This window comes from Haliotis asinina, chromosome 5, assembly GCF_037392515.1.
Source record: "Haliotis asinina isolate JCU_RB_2024 chromosome 5, JCU_Hal_asi_v2, whole genome shotgun sequence".
NCBI lineage: Eukaryota > Metazoa > Mollusca > Gastropoda > Lepetellida > Haliotidae > Haliotis > Haliotis asinina.
In genome coordinates, this window is record NC_090284.1 from 36852603 (window position 1) to 36872427 (window position 19825).

At 38.1% G+C, this 19825-nt stretch overlaps 1 protein-coding gene across 1 annotated transcript; it reads left to right on the forward strand.

Annotated features, from left to right (window-relative positions):
- Positions 1–30: 30 nt before the first annotated feature.
- Positions 31–17589, forward strand: LOC137284260 (nuclear protein localization protein 4 homolog). The gene is made up of 15 exons (XM_067816006.1): positions 31–136; positions 2109–2192; positions 3829–3941; positions 4294–4467; positions 4868–4916; positions 5675–5769; positions 6685–6808; positions 7049–7228; positions 8316–8477; positions 8716–8842; positions 10472–10632; positions 10982–11155; positions 11534–11650; positions 12474–12585; positions 15138–17589. Exons 1-15 carry the CDS (start codon positions 122–124, stop codon positions 15296–15298), a joined length of 1848 nt encoding a protein of 615 aa, XP_067672107.1. The 5' UTR covers positions 31–121; the 3' UTR covers positions 15299–17589.
- The last annotated feature ends 2236 nt before the right edge of the window (positions 17590–19825 follow it).

Below are 19825 nucleotides of genomic sequence, written 5' to 3' on the forward strand. Positions count from 1 at the left end.
AACTGATAAAGAGCAAATCTCGGGGTGAACGAAAGGCACGAGAGCACCTGTCATGGCTGCTTTGTGATTGCTGCACTATCACACTTTAACGCTTCACAGCTGGCAAAGTAAACGTATCGTCATGTCGAAATCAATTGTAAGTACAAACGAAATTGGTCAGTGTGTTACAACCGATCTGTGAGTTGATTGTTCGTAGCAGAAACAGTGTCGACACTGAATACACAAAAGTTGGCTAAATATTTGGATATGACTAGTCATTTTCAGGGTTTCTTTTCAAGCCGTCAGTTGCTAATTTTATATACATGGTGATGAAAACGTGATTTGACAGTCATTTAATGACAAGACAATCCCTTGATGTTTCAACGTTTCATTTCTTTCAAACCTTCAAGCAAGTATATTTAATGGTAACATTTCCGAGTCCACATGTCACGGTAATCTATCGAGTATCATCACGAATATGCAATACATATACTCCACGATGTATGGTTGATTCCTTTCATTGAAACCACATTTGAATTTAACACCACGCTTGGAGTACCCCAGACATAAAGTCGTTTCCACCTTAGTTATCAGGTCGAAGTATTTGAAAAATAAATATTTGTTTTTAGAAAAAACTTTCTGGTGTCCCTGCTGTGTCTACATGCCAAAACCTCAACAGATGCACAGATAATCCCCTATCTGTTACCTCAAGTGCACTTGATGGACCAGTCCAACAAGTTAGGCTTAATGAGGCTTAAGACCAAATTGATGATTCCAGAGTAGAATGGGAAATATGACATCATCCTCGACCCACATGCAGACAGTGTAGTAGTGATAAACACTTGGCTCCAAAATGCTGGGCAAGAGATGAATATTCTGAGCTCATGGAGGGGAAAGATGGCAGGAATCATATGTCTTCTTGTTTGGCAACCTCGTCATTGTATAGGGATGATATCTAGACAGTTTCCTCTCTGGCTCTAGTTCCTAAGCATGTTAAGTTTGTGCTGTCTACTGGAGTATGTCTGTGGTCTGTCACAAGTTGACATAGGTTATATATTGCAAGATCTTATAAAGTGAGAAGACTCATTTTGTAATATCAGCTATATTTTTGACTGAAGTTTTTATTGGCTAGTTAATTCATATTAAATGTTTAAAATAACTGCTGCATGTCTCCACTGATTTGGTGAGCTTGGATCATATTGTTACTGTATACACATAAAGTTCTTCCATCTTACTCAGTAAGAAATAAGTTTTTACTCAACCTGTTTTAATCCTTTTAATCCTTATCCCAACTTCTCCCTCTAATCCTGCCCCTGAGCTGTTCCATTATACCTATAGGTACGTGCATAATTCTGCCTTATAGAAGTTTTGGCATGTAGAAGTTTTGGGAGATAACCACTGTGATATTGCTTGAATACTGCTAAATGTAAAAAGCAATGTAAAAGTAACCTCACACACTTAGTCATGTTTTTTAATAATTGTTTACTTACAAATAGTAGTACTCCATCTTTTGACTATCCAGTGACTGACATTATAAGCTTTGATCCTTTAACCTGAGATCTGATAACATGCAATAGACTGAACTTGATCACATCTTACATGCACTATTGGTTACTGATAATCTATTCTGATCTGGAATCTCCACAAACTGGCCAGTAGGACTGGCAGTGAGGTAGCCTCATATGCCTTGTGCAGTTTATATGTTTGTCTTAAGGTAAGAAGGTTAGTGTTACCTGCTCTTGGTTAAAAAAAGAAAATGAAACACCCTGACACGGGGAAGAAAATATTTTGGGGACTTAACTTGTCACCATTTCAAAGTGGCTTAAATGTTCCAAAGATTGTGAAAAATACACAGTTCGATCAATGTAAATGTTACAGAAGAATATTTAATCACTCACTGTGACATGGTTAACGTAAGTTCAATTCCTATCATAGTCATATCTTATATTTTTCAGGACCAAGTGTGGCCTCTTTTTCCATGGGTCTGTTTTGGTAGCACCTCTATGAAAAAAACCTCAGCATGATTTTCACGGATTGGACTGTCACTTTGAGTACTAATTTTTCACTTTCAGTGACAACATCTCATTCATTTTGTATGTCAAGTATTTCTCCTGTTTATCTGTTTTCAGATTGTGCGTGTGCAATCTGCCCTCCATGGCACCAAACGAGTAGATACAAAGTCATCAGAATCTATTGCAGTCCTGCTTGACAAGGTATTGATTTTGTCTGAAATGTTGTGTAAAACATTCATGATTTGGTTTGTTGTTTAATGCTACACTCTGCAATATTCTAGCTATATGGTGTTTGTAGATAATCGAGTCTGGACCAGACATTCCAGTGATCAACATCATGAGCATCAACATATGCAATTGTGATACAATGATGTGTCAACTAAGTCAGCCAGCCTGACCACCCAATCACGTTAGTCACCTCTTTTAGTCTTAACAAGCTTGGGTGACTGAAGACCAATCTAACCATGTTCTTCAAAGCCTTTATGATGAACAGCTGAAATTTCAGTTTGATTTAGCCATTATCAGCAATGTTTTATTAGCGGTCACATTGAAATCACTCGGTCCAGTTTTAAGGACATTGATTAAATGCATCAAAGAAAATATGAGAAATGTCTGGCATTTTTGGTGAAAACTAGTCTGTTGCAATTTGATGAAAGATGTTTGAATCAGATATCAAACTTGTCAGGTATTGAACTGGTAAGAGATTCTCCTCAAAAGATAAAAGAATGTATAAACAATTACTTTGTGAAAAGAAGAAGTCAGGCAAACAACTGGAAATCTATATTATCATAAGACAATATATTGTTGAGAATTTACAGACATATATGGAAAGCAAACATAAACTGAAAAGATCGAAGAACATCCCATTTTATTAATCTCTTTAGCCTCTCATACAGTTGTACTGTAGGAAGGTTTAGAGCTTGTATTCATTAATAGTGAAACAAGTTTTTCATCATGCACATGCAGCTAGCTTGGATTCTGATAGAAGAGGTACTTTATAGGGTTTGAGTAAGAAGCAGCCTTATGTTCTTGAGACGGTCTCCAATGGCCGTAATGGTGCAAGACATAGTATCTGTTTATTTAGATATTGAGAGGTGATGTTGAATTTCATTCTGTCCAAAGTTTTGAGATGACCCCCACAAACAAGATCACTTGTTTGAACTGTAAATCCAGATGAAATTGACTAGTCATGTTATTGTGGGCATAGGCTTAGTCAACAAACATTTGCTGTTAAATTGAGCTGAGAGATTTATCTGTTGAAAAGTTAAATGTAATGCTTCCACAAGTGATGTTAGCTGAGGAAAGAAACTGTAAAGAAGGAAACAGTGTACTACACAATAGTTTATTATAGATTTTATGATGGGATGACAACTGACATGCATTGTGGCATGTACAAGAGTACATTTACTATGTAATTATGAGGGGGCAGATGATAATAGTGTAGTGACGTCAATACATTGTGATGTAATTATGAACAGTATATTTTTTTGCCTGATAAAGTGCTGTTGACGTATTTTAGCCGAAGCATCTTTGAACATGATGTACAGTGACAAGTTCCTTATTATGAACCATAGTTTCTTAAACAACTTCCTTGTGATTTGTTGATTAGTAAAGCAAACCAAACATAGAATCTTACTGGGTAAAGGGGTTTTATTGATTTCTTTGATATTTATCATCATTATTAAAGTTTGCATTTTCTGAGATATGTTCTAATTTATAGGTGACATTTTAAAATTTGTTTTGGCAAACCTGTTATTGTTATTGTTATGGTTTTACTGTTTCTAATGTGATGAATGTTTAATTGACCATGCTCTAATTATTCAATCTTTTCTTTCAGATTCAAAAGGAATTTAGTCTTGGGGATACAGGATGGAATGTTTTTCAGAATCGAAACAAAACTGGCATTCTTCGCAATTCACGAGCAAAGACAGTTGATTCATACAAGATAAAGTGAGTTTGTTTCTCTGTCAGTGCTTACTACATATTATGGTTGACTTATTTTTATGAGCGTATTTGTTCAGAAAGTGTAGGACATCATAAGCATCGGTCTATACATTTGGGACATGACATGTGTCAACCATGTCAGACATGATGATGTGTCAACCAAGTCAGCAAGCATAGGTTGATGAAAGATCAATTCTTCTGATTTTGAGTGGTCAGTATAACAACTGTGTTAAGAACCATACCAAAACCTTTGGAGAGAAACATGTTGCTATCCATAAAACGTATGACACGAACAAAGACTATCATCATTTGTTTACTGATATTTGAACTGTTTATGTTAGAGCTGTCTATATTTCAGACATGGTGACATGCTGTACTTGCTATCTGATGAGAAGTCATTATCGGCTGGAGACCAGGCCGAGCCAATGGAAACTGGGAAACCATCCTCCTCCAACTCTGTCCGTGAGGATGAGGTTGATGTCATCCTAAGCAAAGAAGATGGCAAAATATACAGGAGTAGAAATGAACAACTGTAAGAATCAAATCCAGCTTATTTCAGTCTATTAGTCTTTGCTCTGTATCTGTCCTGAGTGTCAGGGTCAGGGTGATTTTCTGTTAGAATATCTAGGTGTTGTGCCAAATGGATGGATGTTTCTGTTTGGCAGCCGATTTCTTGTAGTATCTTTTGGTCTGGAAGTTTGTGAATTATTAATTACAGAAATGAACAACATCTGTGTGTATTAATTTATTCATTTTAGGACAGATAGTGAATGGTTTCATTAGAAGTGTAAATCACTGGACATGTGTTGAGTATTTCATACTGTCCTTGTCAGCTGGCAACAAATTTGTTAAAGACCATTACATCATTCTACTTTCATGTAGCATGGTGGAGTGATTGTATATTGCACATCAAAAGGTATTTTTTCTTGCAGGTGTCATCATGGTCCTAAAGGGAAGTGTCTTCACTGTGTTCCTCTTGAAGTATGTGGATTGTTGTGACTAATTTCAATATTAACATAAGTGTATATCGATACCAAGCTACCCTAACATGATTTTTTCAGTCACTGCATGGAGTTATCTCCCTTTGTTGTGTCAACATATTCCTATCCATGTTTGTTTTTTGTTTAACACAAAATTCTAACAATATTTTATCCATATGACTGTAGACTTTGAATACTAGAGTCTGGTCCATGCCATCCAAAGATGATATCAGAGCATCATGACATTCACGAAAAATGTGCTGTTTGTGGAACTTAAGCTGATGGCTCACAGGCTTCCCTCATGCTGGACAGGGGTTGGGAAAGAGAACGTTGACAGTGGGCCATTTTCAGGATTATTAGCTAGTTTCTGAATTTAAAATCGGTCACTGCCCTTGTATCAATAGCAAATTTCAAAATTGTATTAGGCCATTTTTTATTTTAATGTGCAAAATGGCACATGGTCCCTGCCTTTCCCAATCCCTGGCTGGAGTCAGGCCTTTGCTATGATGTTCACAAATAGTTATCACACAGCTGTTATATGTATTTATGAGTGATGATGAGTTGATAAACACCAGAAGGATTGAAGATGTACCATTAACCGTAGTGTAGGTATAACTTAACTTATTATGATTATATTATTTGTAATATTAACATTTGAGGCATTGGTCAGGTGCATACTAGTGAATGTTTGAAAAAGGATTTTGAAGCAGTTTCATTTATCCCATCATGTTTTGACTTTCCCTTACATTTCTCTTGCAGCCTTATGATGAGGAATTTCTAAAAAGCTGTGAACCACCTATCAAGTTTTTGTCTTTCCATTCTTACATCAGGAAGCTGACAGGAGGCGTTGACCGGTAAGTCTTATAAATAGTACAGTCATATTTGGTTTGGTAATGTTGGCCATTTGTTTGCCAGAATGTCTGTTGTCCACAAGTCCTCAAGCTGGAATATTTATTACTTTTAGAACTTTGAATATGAAATGTTGAAGCCAAGAATTAGACTAAACAAAGCACAAAGTGACTTAATTCACATATTGCGTCTAACCAAATGAATGTGATTTGTTCTGCATTCGTGTGACTGATGTCACCACATAGCAAAACAGAGAGCTACTGTATTCAGCTCTGGCAGGGGTTACTTGGGACCAAGTAGCCCACACAAGTGGTTCTGAAAGATTAATGAGATTTTCCCCGTATTGTCATCAAATAACACTCTGGATGTACAGTCATTTGGGTTACTATATCAACAAGACCATGATGGGATGTAGGTTTTTTAGAAAGATACCCATGAAGATCTGGGTTAAGATTAATCTTCAGTAATCCATGCTGGTTGTATGGGGCAACAAAAGGGAATGGGTTGTCCGGCTTGCTGGCTTGGTTGACATGTTGTCATTTGTGTAGATCATTGCTCATGCTATTGATCACTTGATTTGTTTGGTCCAGCCTCAGTTATTTATGGACTGCCACCATATAGCTGGAATATTGCTGAGTGTGGCGTAAAACTACTCTTACCCAATCAATTTTAAAGGAAGTGCATCAGCATGTAAAAATTGTTGGTGTAATCACAGATTTATACTAACACTGTTTCATAATTTGTGGTGGGCGGTTGCACTCTGGGCAGTTGGGCAGTTGCACTCTGAAATTCAGTGATTCAGTGTGTGGAAAAGTTGTCTTTGAATGCACAGAGCATGTAGTGAGTTCCAGAGACCTCAGTGTCCTGACAGTAAACCTAGTAGTATTTGAAGTAGTGTTATTCTTTATATTTTGTTTCAGGGGGAAGTTTGTTAATTTGGAAAACATAAGTTGTAAGATAAAACCAGGGTGCAAGGAGCATCCTCCGTGGCCTGGAGGTATATGTACAAAATGCCAGCCAAATGCTGTTACCCTGAACAGACAGGTAAATATTTTCATATATATTCATGCATTTTCATTCCTTTTCTTGCCTCTGTGTTGTGTAGTGAAATGTGGCAGACAATAAATTGCATAGTATCTGCTTGGTTACAAATGGCCCAGTTGTTAATAAATAGTTATATTGCGTGCGTGGATGCCGGTTGCTTCCACCAGTCTATTGTGCATGTTATTTCACAAACAGTATGCCTGAATAATCTCATCAGTATTGTTTTGTCATGCCTTTCAGAAATATCGCCATGTTGATAATATCATGTTTGAGAACCCTGTTGTTGCTGACCGCTTCCTAAACTACTGGAGAAGCACAGGTAACCAGAGACTAGGTATCCTGTATGGCAGATATGAACCTCACAAAGACGTCCCACTGGGCATCAAAGCAACAGTTGCGGCTATATATGAACCTCCTCAGGTAAATTTATGTGTATCCCACTTGAAGTTTGTCTGCATTCTGATGGAGAACAAGTTCACAATGGCCCATTCATACTATAGGACTTTTTTTTTATGCCCCGCAACACATTTTGCACGGGGTATTAAAATGCGCTCCATCCGTCCGTGCACATTTATCTTTTCTGGAGCATAACATTAAAACCATTCACTATTTCTTCACCAAACTTGGCAGTGTATATAATGGCACATAGGTATCTTTGCTGGTGTACTGGTGCCTTTTGGTAGTTTTGGAATTTTGAATAAAATATTTTTGGCATTTCCATGGCAACAAGTTTGACTTTGATTGAAATTTACCAAGCAGAAATCTAAAACTGTGCAGTATTTCTTCACCAAACTTGACACAGAGATTGGTCTAGTGGTATACTGGTGCCTTATGGTTGTTTTGGAATTCTGAATAAAATATGTTTGGTGTTTTCACACCAACAAGTTTGACAGTAATTGCGGGTTGTGCTCCTTTTAGGAGCAGGACTTTTAAAACCTTTCATAGCCTTCCTTCCACTTCCTTTTGCTATGGACATACCAAAATATGTGGCATAATCATAACTTGTAGACATATTCATGAAGGATATTTTGACGTTGCAGGGTATATTGATGACTTTGTCTTCTCGTTAACCGCTTCACAAGGCTATAGTGATATATTGGGCCACACATTCAGCTTCATCCTTGAGGAGCTCCTGTGTTGTCAGTGTATTGGTTCACATATTCAGTTTGGTCCTTGAGGAGTACCTGTGTTGTCAGTGTGTTGGCCCACACATTCAGCTTGCTTCTCACTGAAGTCCCATATTCATATGCCAGAAAATCAGCTAGGTCACACTCCCTGTCCATGTTTTTTAGTCAGCAGAATATTTAGGCGGTGTGTTCCAGTAATTCAGCTATTTCTCTGTGAGTGGTCATAAGGATAATACAGAAATCTAAAGTGTCAATGAGCCGGGTATTATTGTGGCTGATATTAGTTGCTGCTGAAATGTTAAGTGTGGAAATGTTTGAACATTTTTGCCTACTTTTATCTTGTTTATGTTCATAAGTTTTTCTGTTACCAACCATTTCAGCAAAGTTCCAAGAACAAGATTGAGCTACTGCCAGATGAAAATGAAGCGATTATAAACGAGGTAGCAGAAAAACTTGGAGTGAAGCCTGTGGGATGGATATTCTCTGATCTTGTAGCTGAAGATCTCACCAAGGGCACTGTTAAGAACTTCAGAGGAAACATGGTTTGTGCACCAATTGTATTTGTTCAAAAGTATTCAAAGTAGTTGCTCTTACAATACTGTGTTGTGTCAATATTTTCATTAAATTCATTTTTCTTATCAGAACATGGACATATTTCATTACTGAATTGATATTTCTTGGTCATGCGTGTTTGCTGCTAATTTTAATAACGTAACCTTTGATTTTCTAGTCAACAAAATCATAAATATAATGATCAACTTTTTTGTTGTTCTTTCCAAGGATGCCCACTTTCTGAGTTCAGAGGAATGTATTATGGCAGCAGACTTCCAAAATAAGTATCCAAACCCATGTAAACTGTCCTCTAATGGACACTTTGGGTCAAAGTTTGTCACCGTAGTAGTCACAGGTAAGCCCATGCTATCACCCTTCTGAACCAGCTTGCCATGTTGTCACTTCAGTACTACCTCACATAATATTCATTAATATAATATCCTATGTAATTTATAGGCGAAGGGATAGTGTAATGGTTAAAAGCCCAGGTTCTATTCCCCACATGGGTCCAGTTTATGAAACCCATATCTGGTGTACACTTTCGTGATATTGCTCACTCACTCACCCAACTATACAATTTACAAGCTCAAATTAATTGTGTCAATATTGAAAGCATATGTTTTAGTTAGGTACAGCCTTGTAACAACAGAGGCCTGAATCAAGCTACTTTGTAGACAGTGGTAAAGAGTGACCAGAAATTCTCCCTTGGCATCATTTCTAGTATACTGTTATTATTTTGTTCAGAGAGAATACAAGGCAAAACAAAATTGGCAGATGCCATGACACTTAGTAGATTGCTATGGTGATGTCATCACACTTTGTAGATTGCCATGGTGATGTCATGACACGTTGTAGATTGTCATGGTGATGTCATGATGCTTTGTAGATTGCCATGGACATGACATGACACTTCGTAGATTGCCATGGAGATGTCTTAACCTGGGTCAGGAATGATACGAGAAAAAATCTCACATGGGACCGAAAAATGAGATTTTTTCAAATCTTATGAGATTTAACTGTTCATGATCGTTCACAAGAAAAGGAATATATGACAAATGCACTTTCATGTGTAGTCTTTAAGAATATAAGTATCCCTTTTTGGAGGCATGATAATGTTGCAGAACACAACATCCAAATGCGAACTCCATACAGCATCGCACAGTGCATAAACAACACAGTACTGCGAGGCTCAGAGATTGATATTGCTTTGGTAGATGTCATAACTCTTGGTAGATTGCTTGGTGTTGTCATGACATTTTGCTGATAGCCATGGAGATGTAACGACACTTTGTAAATAGAAAGGGAGATGTTATGACACTTTGTTGATAGAAATGGAGATGTCTTGACACAGATAGCCATGGAGATATCATGACACTTTGTAGGTTAACATGGAGATGTCATGACACTTTGTAGGTTAACATGGAGATATCATGACACTTTGTAGGTTAACATGGAGATGTCATGACACTTTGTAGGTTAACATGGAGATGTCATGACACATTGTAGAAAGAAATGGAGATATCATGACACTTTGTAGGTTAACATGGAGATGTCATGACACTTTGTAGGTTAACATGGAGATGTCATGACACTTTGTAGGTTAACATGGAGATGTCATGACACATTGTAGAAAGAAATGGAGATATCATGACACTTTGTAGGTTAACATGGAGATGTCATGACACATTGTAGAAAGAAATGGAGATATCATGACGCTTTATAGGTAGAAATGGAGATGTCATGACGCTTTATAGGTAGAAATGGAGATGTCATGACGCTTTATAGGTAGAAATGGAGATGTCATGACGCTTTATAGATTGCCATGGAGATGTCATGACACATTGGAGATAGAAATGAAGATTTTCTGACACTTTTTAGATAGAAATGGAGATGTGATGACACTTTTTAGATTGTTATTATGATATGACATTTGGCATGTTGTCAAGATTAAGTATGTGTACGCTATAGATGTTGTTTTTTCCAGGTGACAACAACAACCAGATTCACTTTGACGGCTACCAGGTTTCCAATCAGTGCATGGCATTAGTGAGAGATGACTGCCTTATTCCCACTAAAGATGTTCCAGAGTTGGGCTATGTCAAAGAGTCAACGAATGAACAATATGTCCCAGATGTCTTTTATAAAGTATGATTAGAACATTTACTTCTATTATCTTGAACTAAATTTCTGTCACTTCCCCTGCATCACTGAGAAAGATATATTTCATATGACTGGGGCAAGAACCAGTGATTATCAGCTTGTTTTCCCTTTGGATGCAGTTAGTGTTCAAAACAAACTTTGCCTTATGTGCAACATGGCCTCCTGCATTGTAGAAGTAGCAGAAAGTATTTTTGATGTTTTGATGTTTTGATGTGATTTTCTCTGAGCTAAAGGGATTTCAATATACAATGTGTTCTGTCTATTTCAGTGATTTCTGTTTACCAGAAAGTTGTTACTCGTTGATTATTATGAATTTTTGATGATTGTTTTACAGAACAAAGATAACTATGGGAATGAAGTGACTCAGCTGGCTCGCCCCCTCCCTGTAGAGTATCTCCTGGTAGATCTCCCAGCAGCCTTCCCGGTCGAGCCACAGTACACTTTCCAGACAAACAATGGCCTCAAACCCTTCCCTGTAGAAAACCGTGCCAACATTGGGGAATGTCAGGTATAGGTCTCTTTGGAAGTTAGCTGTCAGCCATGATGCATACTGTGCATATTCACAAGATCTCCTGTCATACCACCATTTTAAGTGATAACTTAATAAAGTAATGTCATTGTGTTTGCTTTGGGCAAGATTGATTTTCTGGCTGATAATAATGATTTTAGTTAATACTTAAGGTGTTTAATACAGTTTTGATTTTAATTATAATTATTATAATTACTAGCTTAATTAAACCAATATATATAACCAAGATGTCCAGTGACCATCATGCAAAGTTTGTCAACAGATATCTGACAGCCAAAGCCATTGATTACCCACATTAGTTTGCAGAATCATCACCTTCAGGGTACATATGTACTGACTTTCTAGTATTACCTTTAGGACTTCACAAGCTTAGTGCAGTACATGGAACAGTTTCCACCAAACCGTTTCCTGGATGCCATGTCAGACTTTCACCTTCTGCTGTTCTTGGCAACATCAGATCTGCTGCCTCTCAAGGTAAGGGTGAACTACTCTTTCTAGTGGTGTGTTCTACCCTGACCCAGAGGTAAATCACCCAATATTTAGCTTATTATCATTGTAATAAAATGATTCAAAATATCGGATATGTTAGTTGTGGTACAATAATACAGTGATCTTTTGCAGTAAATCAATACTATGGCGTACTCAATTGCTCCATTTAAGGGAGCTCCCCAACAACTATATATGTTCATGTCATCACAAATAGTATGTCAACAAATTAACAAATCCACTGTTATGCTTAAGTTAGTCATGTTGTAAGAATTAACTAGCCAAATTCATTACGGATGGCAATGTAAAGTGTCTGTTGTGTATCCCCATATTATGGCTTTTCAGAAGTGCTGAAGAAATTTTCATTATCTTGATTATTTATGTGAACAGCTGTGAAACATTGCACTAATTTATATTAGACAACTTTGTCATGAGGACAACCCATCATCTGAGTACTGAGTAGTTACAATGTTGATTCAACACTATACCACAAGTGAACACTGTTGTCAGACACCTTGTTTGTCCTGAGTAGGTTTCTACGTTTGCCAATAACACCACTTTGATTGTGGTGTTTACCAAAACTGGAATACTGTTCAATGTCAAATCAAAACATTAGTCACTCACTCCGACCCACCCATTCACTCACTCACTCAGATTATGTGACATTGTACCCTTATTTTCCAAAAAGAAGCTATATGTATCTTACTATGGCTTTAAGAATGATTTGGTGTAGTATTTAATATGTTTAAAAACTTTCACTCTGTCAAGATATGCCTCATCAGTAACATACTTGTGTCTTTATGTGCCTCAGGACAGGATGAGTGTGGTGCTAGAAGCAGTTAGGACAAGGAGCAAAGATAAGGCTTTAGAGTTCAAGAGAAGTGAGGAATGGGCAACTGTGGAAGAAATGATGTCAGCACATGGTACGTATATCATTAGTCATAAGTCAGGGATCAAAATGAATTTACCGATTTATTTATCATTGATACTTATCATGCTCAATAAATATCAATCATGCATCCTTGTGGAAATTTCAGAGTCAAGGTCCCCAACGTGATATTTGTAAGTGTCGACTAATTGCAAAGTGTTCGATGGTTACCCTGAATGGCCGCATAAGTATGTTGGATACAGGCTGGGAAAGCCACATTTCCAAAACAAATAGCTCTCCCGGTAATAGTTATGGTTGCACGAACATGGAATGTGGCTCTCCCGGCTATGCTATCAAAACATGCTTAATGATTCAAACCTGTTACAGTATTTAACAAAATAAGACATGTTTCCTCATAATTATCTTCAGATTACAACAAAGTTGTGTTTCTATAAGTAACACACAATAATATCTAGATAATAATTAATATTCATTTGTAAAACATAAATAATAATAATGATAATGAAATAAGAACTACACTTGGTGACAATCCTTATTGACAGAGAAGCCCATTCTTGTTTACATTCAGACAACATTCTTGTTTATCCCACTACTGTAGGTGAAGGAGATCGCCCACATGGTCCACATACTGCATCTCATTCAGTTGTTGGCTCAGAGGTTCAGTCTTCAGTGATGCAATGCAAGCGTCAGTTCTATATTCCTTTCTTTGTGGCGGTGCTGTCCACTGGTTAGAAAGTCTCAGGACAGCAACCTCTGTGAGAGACTACTCGTGCAGAAATATCGCCACTATCTCGTAAATGTTAGGATGGCTCTACAGAGCAAGTCTTTTTACCTTGTTGTGCCACCCTTTGAGATTATTGCTTGTACGATGGTTCTGGTTGTCAAAGTGATTCCACACATCTGACATGAAAGCCTGGCCCTGAACCCAGCTGGTTGTTGCATGCTCCTAACTATCTACCTCATCTTCCGTATACTCCATCACGAGACCTTCTCTCTGCACCCTCCTCCAGATACACTGGGTGAAATGGAAAAAAACACCCCCTAACAGATGTCTCAGGAAACACATCGCTCACGGCATTGTGTGCTGCCTGTTCAAAGTCCAGCTGGATTGTACGTGAAGCAAACTGTAACATTTGCCTATGGGAAGCATCACACAAGTACTGAAACGTGCTAACATAGCACTCCTTTGTTCTGTTCGACAGCAATACACCAATGGAAACATATGGTCCAATACCTCTGCATGAATACAATAAATCTGATCAAACAATTTTGGGCAGGCATAAAATGTACTGTTACAAAACACAACATCTGCATTACTCAAGTGTTGAGTGTTTTTGTCCATTGTGAAAATAAGGACATCATCACTAACACGGTGCAGGAACTGGTCGCCACCTTCCGTTCTTGAATACTTCTCCTCCAACTCGATCTGGGGTCTGCTGGCAATGAAGGCGGGGCAAGGTCTTGTTTCTCTGGTGGTAGAGCATGGTAGTGAGGGACTTCAGAGCTGGTATCTGCTTCAGAAGGTCATCTGGGACGATGTCATGATGCTGGCGTGGTCTGGAGATCTCCTCGCCATAGATGGTGGGTATGGGGGTTGTTTCAGTCCTTGCTCTCTCCGTCAGTCTCGCTTTGAAGGTGTCAGCTTCAAACTCAAAAGGAAAGGCATTGTGAGAGTGATCCATAATCTCAATGGCATGGAGCATTTCACCCTGAGTTGTGATCCGTGCAGTGCACTCAGAAACAACACAAGACCAGTATTTCCTTTCACAGCGAGTGCTCTTACACCGAAACTTAAAGCCATCATAGTACAAATGCCTGCTTCCCTTCACACTCTCAATGAAGTGTATTTGAACTTGTGCATTTGCCATGGTTCTGACATGGAGTGAACAAGAAGTCATTTATATATGATAGGGACAAACAAGATTGACTCAGTGTCAATAAGTTTTAAAGAAGTACGCCTTTGATCTCACACTTGGGGGAAGAAAAATTGGTTAGATTACTCTAATTATTGCTATACACCGTGCTTGTGAGAAGTAAAGATTACTAGTTTCCTATGAACACAATATTATATAATGTGGCTTTGAATCCTAAATAGGGACAGTCTTCTCAAGGGTATTGCTAAACACAGGGCTTTTAAGTAGTTAAGATTATTTGTTTCTCATACATAGGGACACTTTTTTACCTGTTACGGTAATCCATTGATAAAGTAACCTGTTGGCTTCCCCGGCTACATGTAATTGGAAATGTGGCTTTCCTGGTAATAGTAATTTTTAAAATGTGGCTTTCCCGGCCTGACACCAGTATGTCTCAGTGTACTGTGTAGTGATGGTTTCAATTGCTGACCAAACAATGGTTTCCTTTTTCCATACTTGATGGCTGGAATGTTTTAACCTGTGGCCAAAAACAACATTCAGTGTGGGGTAATCACTATGTCCATCCATTTTTGCCCTGGTCTGTCTTTCTCCATCCATTCATTCTTTTCTTCTCATACCAGATCTTGAAATCATGAACATTTAGTTGTATAAGACTTTGTTTTAAGATTTAACTCTGTTGACTTTGTATGCAGTGACTGATTGTCTGTTTCAGCACCGTCCCCACCGATGTCCCGCCAGGCATCCTATGTTGGTCCTGGTGCAGCCCCTCTGCCACCTATTGGCAGCACTGCCAGTTCATGGACTTGTGATCACTGTACATACATCAACAAGCCTGAACATACAGCCTGTGATATCTGCTCTCTACCACGATGAACGCCTGGCTAGCTCTGTCTTGGTCTATATGCAGGAAGAACGATTGTTGAGATCATGAACCCAAGTCAACACACACTTTGCTCATGTCTTACGGTTGTGGGAATAACACGAGAATACAGTTCTCCTTGTTAATACATGTCTAATGTTCATGTATAATCTCATGTTCATGTGTATCACATTTAAGCATGTGAACAAGTACAGCAAGTTCAGCAAGAACAGAATGGGTCAGTGGTACTGTGTTTCCTCCTCATCAAAGACGTGGGTGTGATTCTAGAGTTGGAACATTTGAAGTCCATTTTCTGAGTCCTTTGCTGTGGTCATGGTTGACGACTGACTAGGGCCTCCTAAGACCCAAAGCCCCCAACTGACAAGACTTGAAAGGAATGTTTCTGACTTGGGCTTATGAGCCATTGATGAATACTGTCACAGATGTAAGATGTAACTGAAGAATTTGTGATGACATTGTAAGTGCTATCAGTTATGTGAGTTTATGTAAAGAAATAGGTCTGGCTCATTGTGGCTGTTTGGATGTGCTGTTTATATGTATAGAATGTTAAAACAAAAGGATATGCTATGGCACACTTGGTTGGGGTATGTTGGCCCCAGCATTACCCCTGTGATCTTGTTAAAAAATGTTTGGATGTGTTCCAAACATATCTGTAAATGCCCTGTCTTACATTCATCTTCAAAATGTTTTCAACTGTTAAAGGAGAAGATCTTTGAATGGATGTCAGTCTTGATTAGAAAGAAATAATGTCAAAAAGAAAATGTTTTTACTCAGAATAGTGGTTAAGCTGTATTGCCTCATGCTGGTGAAACTATAGGAGTTCCATTTACTGCTACAATGACTTGGATTGATTACATTATGTGTCTAACAGTTGGGTTACTGGTATTAGGCTTACCTTTGTATTTAGAATCAGTAAGACTGGTTTCATGTGGTGTAAGTAGACAAACATGTATCAAGACTGGCTAATGTACTTATTAATTTATTGGAATTCTGAAAACTCCAAATGGGAGAACCAGATGCTGATATATATATATCCTTGCTGCTTCCTATGGAAGTAGAATTTAGGAACTAGGAGAGCTGTATTCATTATCTAAAACAGGAATCTGTGTATCTTAGGATCTGTGACAGGCGATCCATTCTGTAAAACAATTAAAATGCCATAGTAATGATTACATTGGTACTCTGAAAACTTCATATAGACTTACAGTAGTGCTAAATTCGCTTTGTTATATATCAAAGTTTGTGAAGAATGTCCACATTGGTGGATTGTAGTAATCTACACATACAAGATCATAGATGGACATATATTTGGCCTCAGCACTGGCCCATGTCAGCTTAAGATTAAATGATTTGGGTGAATGGTTGGATTGAGTTTGTAAACTATATACCGTACATTATACACTGATAGTGGAAATCAACAAGGATATTGGTAGCTGTGATCATTAGTCCTAAAAAGGGCTTAAGGAGTAAACAGTGTTTTGGTGCAATGAGCATTGAGTTCATTCATTCAAAGTCATTTAATTTTTTGTTGTTGAAATATTCAAATGAAACAAAGATAACCGATAACCTTTTGAGGGATAAACGTTTCAGCTGGAGGTGTCTCAGCTTTGTGTTTTCTGTCAAAATACTATCAGTAAGTTCATTTAAGCTTAATGCCAAATTAGTTTTAAGACATTATTATGAGCTGCTGAGAGTCAGGTAGATGTCTTATCCATCACGCTAGACTGCATGCCCTGTGAGGACCTTATGTAACATTTGGCCCTCTGTTTCTGCACTTTCATTTAGGAAATTCTACAGTGCCTGCAGTTTTTGCTGACTGTTTGCCATTCACAGAAACTGATTGGAAGTGATTGTAACAACAGTGTCTGGTATCATCAAATGCCTCTGTCTTTCGGTGAACACCATATTTTACAGTCCATAGTTTGAAAATTTCTTATTACTTCATCTTTTTACAGTCAGTTCACATGGAAGTAAACAAAATGTGTCATTGTTTGACAAACTGTACACCAGTTGTTGAGATAAAGTGAAGAATCATTGGCAGGTTCAATTTCTTGTACATTTATTTCCTTGTTTGATGATTTCAAATGTATTTTTAAGTCAAACCAGGAAGTATTTTGGGGCCAGATGTGCCAAGTTTAGGCTAAATGTTCTATTAAACAGTAAATTCGGTTTGCTAAACCAAGTACATTTATTTGTTAATTAAAAGCATAATTTATTTTCTTGTGTGTATATCATGCCTTTGTCAAGGGGCAAAGCCATCCATGTTAATAAACATCATCACTCATTTCCTGTTCTGTAATTGTGTTATGAACTGTTGGATGTCAGGTTTGGTTGTACTTGTGATTCATGTACAACCAAACCAGAGTGAAATTTAGGCAACTCCTTTAGAGAACGAATAAACTCAATTTTTTGGTACTCGTTTTTCCCACTGCATCTGAAAGACTTCTGGTTAGTCATAAATGGTACACCATTTTTAAAAAATAAACTTGTGGTTAATTAATACCAAGCGCTCAAAAGTTGCTAAAAAACTGCCTGCTTCGCTCTCTCTCCCCAACGAAACACAGACAAGTTACGTAACTCTGTCGCCAGAGCCCTGCAGTGACGTCATAGAAGGAACGATTTTCAGTTAGTTGTATAGAAAATGTGTAGGACCCTCGTCATTTTGATTTCTCGACGTCACCAAAGACATGCCGAATTATGTTGTTGCCGTCAATTGCTCCATGGGGTCGGGTGATGGTGTCACTATGCACAGATTTCCACTTACCACCGTAGTTTGTGCTTAAATTGGTTATTTTTGTGTGCGAAGCGAGCGTTGTGGAAGCGTGTGGTATATACTAAATCGGATGGTTCGCAACCTACCACGGATAGAAAATGGAGTTCAAGTTTCATCGAGTTTATAAAATCAAGACTGCTTACTTACGGAAGCGGTGAAATGACCTCATGGAATAAAATTTATCTTGAGCGCACGTGTTAATATGTTGCGAGCACAAGTTAATATATTGAGCGCACGTGTTAATGTGTTGAGAACACAAGTTAGTGTGTTGAGAGCACAAGTTAGTATCTTGAACGCATGCGGTAATATATTGAGAGCACAAGTTATTATCTTGAGCGACTAAGTTAGTATCTTGAGCGCACAAGTTAGCATCTTGAGCAGACAAGTTACTATCTCGAGCGCTCAAGTTAGTATATTGAGCGCACAAGTTATTATCATGAGTGCATGAATTAGCATCTTGAGCACGAGTTCATATCTTGAGCTCAAAAGTTAGTTATCGTGAGCGCTCAAATTCTTGTTTAGCGTCAGATGCCATTACAGGAACGTGCATTTGCTTGAGTGCTGGTTAAAATGGACAAACTCATATCCTTTCTTGAGGACCGTGGTATACCAAACGAAGACACCGAACGAATAAAGAGCAATAAGGTATGTAAAACTTGTTCCTAACATTTTAAACGATGCAAAGTCGGAGTTGACTACGTAGTTATGATGATACTATGTGAAAGTATGCGAAATTACATTGTATTATTGAGAAGGTTACTGTTCATCGTGTTTGTGCTCCTCAATACTATTCTTTGTAACTGATTTTGCTACGTTTTGCTTCATTGCATAAAGCAGACCCAGGTATGTGTAATGTCATAATAATGATTATGGGATATTGCTGAGTGCGACGTAATACAAAACTCACTCATTTACCGCTACGACGTTTTGCAAGTAGGCGTTATTTCTCGTTGAATATTGAGTAAATATGCAAATGACAAACATTGGGATGAATTCAATTCCCCGTAGATGTCCAGTAGCATTCATGTAGCTCTAGCTTATAGCTTTTTATTTCACATTTGCTCAAGTAGTTCCAAGTATATTTAGTACTGCTTTTATTAGTTTTGCAATGTTACAACCTCCTCCTCCTGCGAATTCCCGATGAAATTGAACTGAATTGTGATCTCCCCTTTTCCCCAAAATACGATCGCATTATCAATTGCCGACCACCGTACTTCGCCATTGTTGCGGCGTAACACTCACAAGAGCACACATGTTGATAAACACAATAGTGTTTTTTTCGTCTTGATAGGTGTGTTTGTGCGTGTGTTTTCAGATTGACTGCGATGTGCTTCTTCTGCTTGACGACCAGGAATTATCTGAATATTGGCCACTTTTGGGAGATAGACATTCTGCGAGGAACTTCTCTCGTAGATTTGGAGAACGATCATCGGAGAAAACAAAAAGGAAAGAACACCCTAGGGACCTTAGGGCCCAAATGCACAGACCTTCACCGCCACACAGTGACGAAGATGGACCGTCGACATCAACAAAGTTGTCCGGAAATAAGAATGCAAGCAAAAGTAGCCGACGTAGAACTAGGATGGTTAAACTTTGACGCAACAACACAACAATACAAACAGGTACTGGCCAAAACAGGAGGTGGCATCAGGCATCAGAAAGTTGACAAAACTATTACCATAGGAGAAATTCTTTCCCAAGGAAAACAGCTGTATTTTTCCCAGACAGTAGATCATGTAGAGGTCAT